The 6,431-nt window shown below is 41.5% G+C and overlaps 1 protein-coding gene across 3 annotated transcripts; it reads left to right on the top strand.

Annotated features, from left to right (window-relative positions):
- Positions 1-207: 207 nt before the first annotated feature.
- On the top strand, positions 208-5,670 carry coq7 (coenzyme Q7 homolog, ubiquinone (yeast)). Of its 3 annotated transcripts, none has more exons than XM_030094455.1 (6): positions 208-214; positions 2,148-2,329; positions 3,245-3,359; positions 3,527-3,666; positions 3,779-3,847; positions 4,565-5,666. In XM_030094455.1, the coding sequence occupies exons 2-6, from the start codon at positions 2,219-2,221 to the stop codon at positions 4,640-4,642; spliced, it is 513 nt and encodes a 170-aa protein (XP_029950315.1). In that variant the 5' UTR covers positions 208-214; positions 2,148-2,218; the 3' UTR covers positions 4,643-5,666. The 3 variants fall into 3 exon arrangements, with proteins under 3 accessions (XP_029950315.1, XP_029950314.1, XP_029950312.1); XM_030094454.1 differs by lacking the exon at positions 208-214 and adding an exon at positions 1,731-1,910 and having other exon boundaries at positions 2,154-2,329; positions 4,565-5,670; XM_030094452.1 differs by lacking the exon at positions 208-214 and adding an exon at positions 1,737-1,910 and having other exon boundaries at positions 4,565-5,653.
- The last annotated feature ends 761 nt before the right edge of the window (positions 5,671-6,431 follow it).

The following is a 6,431-nucleotide window of genomic DNA, read 5'->3' as shown; positions in this document are numbered from 1 at the left end:
GTCACATGTTCAGAAGTGATCATAAAATCTGGGACAGGCTCTGATTCTCCAACCTGCCACAGCTTACTTTGACTGTGTAACACTGCCCTCTGGAGACCACGCCTCACCTCTCCACACTCGCCCTCATTTTCATACACTTCAGTGTTTAGACTTGCATAACAAGCCTAAACAAAGCAAATGCTCATGATTCCTGTGACACAGAAAAACAGAGTGTGTTCGGCCAAACGGTAGTTTTCTCCATTCCCTTTCGTTTCTTTAAATGGATGAGGTGTGAGTGAAGTGAACTGCGTGAACTCTAACCTGCGCAGTTCATGGAGCTGAGCCGAAAAAAACAACAAGGCACCACGGAGACTTCAAAGATGAACTCTCAGAAGTGACCAGTTGATGTTCACGTGTAGGAGAATACCGTGAAACTTAGCTCATCTACCACTTCATCAGACGAAAAGGGTTTGAGCCAAAAACAGCAGACTATGAGAAAAGGTGAAGTACACTTTGGATAGGTCACATGTTTATCACAGGTCTGAGAGAGAGCCAGAGCCGCACATGCTCAGATGTTCATTATATTAGACAGTAATGCTGTAATGTCAATGAAATGTGGAGACAGTTGTGAGGTTAAAAAAATGCAGCAAATTTTGCAGTTAGCCATCCCTGATTAAAGTCTGGGCCTTGGGAGTGCAGTTTGCATGTTTTTCCTGTGCACACGTCGATCGCTTCTGGGTCTGGTCATAGAGGCAATCTGCCTGTGAATCTACTGAAGCATTATGAATGTCAAGAGGAGCTTGGCTGTTTTTGGCTCTTCTGTTTTGTGAATCTGGTATTTTCTTCTATAGAAGATCAGGAGAGACGGACTAACCCTTAATGCCATGTTCAGCAAAGCGGTTCTGACTACTGTGACAGTGTGGAGGGATAAGAAATCCTGCTGGAAAACAAAGTCTCCATCTCCATAAAGCTTGTCAGCAGACAGATATATGAGGAGCTTGACATTCTCCTTCATTAAACTGTGTTGTTTTTGGTCTTGATAAACTGAGTGGAACTTAATCCTCCAGACACTGGACCCTTGATTTTAAAATGAAATACAACATTGACTTTCCTCTAAATAAAGCAATAAACGGTCCAGTTCTTGTGTAGTGGTCAGGCTCACAGTGAAAATGGGAGGTGGACTCCAGGCTGAACCTTTCTGTGTGGACTTGCATGTTCTCCCTCTATGTGAATTTCAACTGTTTTCTCCAGCAGACTAAAACATGCACTTGGAGCAAAAAGCGATTCCTAAATGTTTCTCTTTATACATGTGAACGTGTCATTATTTGTCCTGTGAAGTTACAAGGATCAGTTTTCCTGTTTTAAAACAGCACTTGCCACTTTGTCGCTATTTATTTCTTTATGAATGAGGCTATAGGCTGTTTTATTCAAAACTACTGACCAAATGTTAGGCTAGTTGTAATTACCCCAGATTTATTTTTGAAAAAGCTGGGAAACCTAATTAAGTTTCACATGACATTCATTCATTTTGTTGTTGGTGAACTATTATTTGGCTGTAAGACCTTGATAAAAAAAAAAAAAAAGATAAAACCTGGTATTAAAATTATAAACAAAAAAACATCGTGGTATGGTGAATAATATGAGTCCATAATGAAACAAATAAATAAACAAATTTGAATGTAAAGCTCACCGCGTGGGAGAAGGGGCAGTGGGCGTGACCAGGATGTTGCTCAACGTATTTACGTCATAATTGTGCGCCGCAGAACTTTCTGTCGCTCAATGTCAGATGGTCCACATTATTCTACATTTTCCTGGACAAAGCGGGCATTAGGTTGACCGACCGCTGACACGAGGAGCTGCACACACAGCGTACAGCGGCTGGGCGCAGATGTTCAGCCCCGCCATGATTCGGCAGTGTTTAAAATGCAGAGGTAAGCCGAGGAGTGTGTCAGACTACGAGCTGCTATATGCTAAAATGCTAAAAACACTTACCTAACCTGCTGAGTCTGAAGCGGTCATGTAACATTAGTGTGGATACAGCGTGTCCGAGTCTCTGCATCTGTGTTTCGACTCACTTCCGTTTAGGTGGAGTGAATTTAAATGGAGAAAATCCCTCATATGCAGACATAATGTTGTTAACTCCTTTGTTTTTGACGTTTTGCCCCCAGCTGCAGTTTGTCTGCAGCCTGCTCGTGCTTACAGTGTGGTTCCGCCCCCGCGTGACCCCGAGGAGAGGGACATGCTGCACCGCATGCTGCGCGTGGACCACGCCGGTGAGTACGGTGCCAGCCGCATCTACGCCGGCCAGATGGCAGTGTTGGGCCGCTCCAGGACCGGACCTCTCATCCAGGTATGCAGCTCGGCTTCACGTGGAAAACCTCGGTGTGCTCCGGGCAGAGGACGCTGCTTCAAGCCCCGCTGAGCATCTGACCTCAGTGAGATCTGATGCATCTGATCCATACCCATGGACAAGTGCAGCTTCTCTGAGGCTACACTGTAATGTTCATTTCATATTTAAGAGTATATTCTACTGACTTGAATAGAAATACTTTATTTATCTCTAGGATAAATTCTCGCAGCAAGGCTCAACACAGAAAAGAGCAGAATAAGTAGAATACAAGTTGAATATTATTTCTGGGATACAGTATTTCAGGCGTCTGTTGCACATTTCTGGGTGAATTGCAAAATTAGAAATTTCTGAAGTTAAAATGAAGTTGCATGTGAGTCAGGTAAAGTAGAGCCTCATCATTTTTATCCATGTGGGCAGACGTAGATGAGGTCTCGTATTGAATTTTCAGCCCAGCAGCATTAGAGTTCAGCTGTCTGGCAGCCGCTCCAGACGACTTAGCAGCATCCAGAATACCGAGAGCCCCGTCTTCATTTTATCTTCTCATTTGTGCCATTTTGTCTTCTTCTGAATACTTTCTCTTTCACCAGTCCAAAGAATGTCCCTGTAACGGTCACGCATGGTTATTACTGTCTGCTTGCGACATACCTGTCTGGTCTGGGATTGAACGCCTTTGTATGGAGTTCCTATTCATTGCTCAGTAACTTTCCTGTATAAATCTTACGTTTAGGTGACTTGGTTCCCTTCTTGCTTTGCATTAAAGGCTCAGGATGATTAATACTTTGTCGGAAATAGTAAGAATTTGTGTGGATAAAGTGATTGAAGCTAACTGAGTTGCTCTTTTATTCATTAAAAATGAAGAGAAGTAAACTAATCTGTCTGGCCGTGTAACTTTTGCACATTTTCGTTTTTCTTTAGGAAATGTGGGATCAAGAAAAGAAACACCTTGAGAAATTTAAAGAAATTCTGTCAGAAAACCGGGTCCGGCCCACAGCACTGCTGCCTCTCTGGAACGTCGCTGGCTTTGTACTCGGTGTGTGTAGCTCAATAACATGCACCGTGTTCTTAATGTGTCTTTAATCAAAATTCCAAAAAGAAGACATATGTTTGAGGAAGTGTGAGAAGCTTTTTCGAAGCATTGACCCTCAAGGTCTGTGGTAAGGTGTTTCTTTGTTCATTTTGGACTCTGGTTCTGTGCAGGAGCTTCCACGGCTCTGCTGGGGAAAGAGGGGGCCATGGCCTGCACCGTGGCTGTGGAGGAGAGCATCTCCGAACATTACAACAGCCAGATCAGAGCGCTGATGGAGAAAGACCCAGAGAGATACACAGAACTGCTACAGGTGCATCCGTTCACCTCCATTCAGTGGCGATAAAACATTCACGCTGAAACATGCCAGCTTTTGCTCTTTGCATTGACTGATTATAATATCCAAGATGTTTCTATTTTCTCAGGTAATAAAGGAATTCAGAGACGATGAGATGGAACACCACGACACGGGCCTGGAGCATGACGCTGAAACGGTCAGTGTGTTTCTGGACATCGTTTGATTTGTTTATACACACATTTTATTTAACCCAGGCACACATATCTAAGATAAAAATAATTTTAAATGTGTGTTACTAAAAATGTTCTTAAATGAATCAGTGACTGATGCCGTCAAGTGAGAAGGGACAACCTTCACTGTGTTTTGGAGCCTCAGTCTGTATGAATGTTCATGTACATCCATTGTTAATGTTTATTAAAAATCTAACAGCGGCACCCTCTAGTGGCCCAACATGAAAACTACATCGTTTTTAGTGATTCTGCTGTTTCCTTGTAAAAGCACATAGTTTTTAAAATGATGCTGTGTAAATGCAAAACTTTAATGAAGTGAAAATGAAAAAAAAACCAATGTGTTATTATGGTAATGGGTTAAATATCTAATTAGGCTGTCGGTACTTTGGCTTTATCAGGCCAGAATTAGGAAATTAGGTATTACATTATCTCACATAAATAACCTTTCTGAATTCCATATAAAACACTTTGACTGTATTTTTTAACATAGTCATTCATCTACAGTTGCTGTATTTTGTACCTTTAGAAAACCTGTTTGTGTAATTTACTTTTATGAAATGAGTTTGAATATCCCCTGTGCCATTTTAGCCACACCCTGTAATTTACTAAAACAGTGCATTTATATCTTTATGGGTGCTTCTTTCAAACGCTGCAGTATAACAGATGTTTCCCTTTTCTTTTAGGTACCAGGATACTGGCTAATGAAAAATGTCATCCAGCTGGGCTGCAAAGCCGCCATCTATGTTTCTCAACGTGTTTGAATCTGTTTTGTGAACATTCATACAGTTTTTGTAAATTGATTAATTTAAAATGGTGTTCTGTTCATTTGGAGCTCTGTGTCGTTGCTCCTTTGCCAGATGAAATGTTGTTCCACAAACATTTGAACTGAAACCGTTTGGATCCAGTTTTTTTTTTTTTCCTGTTTTGTGGAGAATAAACGAGTGACACGAATGCTGAGTTGTAATATTGCAGTCCTAAGTTTTCCTCTTGCCTTTGGCCGAAGCGTGCTGGCCTGCTCCACACATGATCGGGACATTGATGCTGCCGTCCTCACAGCATCGTACCCTTCAGCAAACCCTCGTGTTTCACATGTAATAGTTCATATATCAAGCTGAGCAATGACTTGTCATCCTGGCCTAACGGCCGAGCGCCCGCACACAGCTGTTCTGCGGACGTTGGGTCACTGAGCAGGAGGGATTGAGCCGAGCTTTCCAGGCGCCCCTAATCTATTAGGCCTTTCATCAGGTTGAGCAGGTTGAACAAAATGTCCATCCACCCTCCTGGTCAATATCAGCACGTCCTCGCTGCGCGTGGAGTTCTGACCCCAAGCCCTTCTACCTGCGCCGGGTAATGACAGCAATGCCTTTCTCTGAATGGAAAAATAACGCGTTGCATGAAAGCAGGTGGATGGTGAAGGAATCATGAATGGAAAGGGCTGCAATTCTGAAATTTCTGCTCAGCACTGAGCTGAAAAAGAAGCCTCAAGTCAGTGTTTTGATCACGTTCATGGAAAGAGTTAGGTAACGCGGCTCTTAAATCTCCCGTGGGCGTCCATCTACGACCGCAGCCCGCAACCTTCACAACCTTCTGCCTCCCATCGAGCTGATCTGCATTTCAGTTTCTTTCCACATACGAAACACACAAGAGTGCCAACACCGATCACTGATATTAACGAACACTATGAGGGGGAAAAAAGAATCTTAGTAAAAATAGAAATATTTTAACACTTTGGGAGATGAGTTTAGAATGTCATGACTTATAATCTAAAGAATAAAGAAGTCATGTTTGAAATCTTTCTGTTTTAGTGTAATAAATCGACTTTGGAAAAAAAATGGAGTTTTCCAGTTTCTGAATTTCTTTCGATGTACCTAACTAGTGCAGCTAATGTCACATTTGTCACTGCAAACTGCTCCATACATGAAATGATTATTGAATGCTGGAGAAATTATTGGATTAAATAAGTTTTACCTCTTTAGATAAGTGTTTATTAGATCTAGATTTACTTCTTACAGGTATTGGTATTTTAATAAAATCTATATTTATTCATGCCTATAGATTATTTAAAAGGGTTTATTTTATATGTGTGCTTGCGTGCCTGTACTATACTGTATTAAGATAACTTCATATAGATTTTTTCTTATTTTTTGTCTGTGTTTTGTATATTTTTTTACATGTCTGGAACAAAATATTAAAATATGAGTTCCTTGGTCAAGACACTGAAATGAAAGGACTCCTAACGGATGTTGAACAAATGAAAGAACTCCTGGCAAGATGAGCCAGAGCTTTTGCAACTTTGAGTTATTTTAGCTGAGGTAGGTTTCGTCCAACCTGATCTCAAGGTGAACGTGTTCTCATTTGACCTCCATTTCTTCAAAACAAGATCCTGACCCAAGTCAGATCAGAAGTGAAAACAGCCTCGGACGCTTTGACCCTAATATACGTACACTGATTCACCCCCACTTTTTATTTGTGACACCAAATGGTTGGGTTTTGTAGATGTCTGTTGTGATCTCTGTCACCAAAACTATAAAAAAATAACATTTTGTTAAA

The sequence above is a fragment of the Salarias fasciatus genome, chromosome 6, assembly GCF_902148845.1.
Source record: "Salarias fasciatus chromosome 6, fSalaFa1.1, whole genome shotgun sequence".
Taxonomy (NCBI): domain Eukaryota; kingdom Metazoa; phylum Chordata; class Actinopteri; order Blenniiformes; family Blenniidae; genus Salarias; species Salarias fasciatus.
The sequence above is the reverse complement of the archived record's forward strand: the minus strand, read 5'-3'. Positions and strand labels throughout refer to the sequence as shown.

What these genes read in the sequence shown, in the direction of transcription:
- coq7 (XM_030094452.1), top strand. Translation starts at nt 1,868, where the DNA reads ATGTTCAGCCCCGCCATGATTCGGCAGTGTTTAAAATGCAGAG. An exon ending in GCAGTGTTTAAAATGCAGAG is followed by an intron (nt 1,911 to 2,147) that starts GTAAGCCGAGGA and finishes TTTTGCCCCCAG; the next exon opens with CTGCAGTTTGTCTGCAGCCT. An exon ending in TGGAGCATGACGCTGAAACG is followed by an intron (nt 3,848 to 4,564) that starts GTCAGTGTGTTT and finishes CTTTTCTTTTAG; the next exon opens with GTACCAGGATACTGGCTAAT.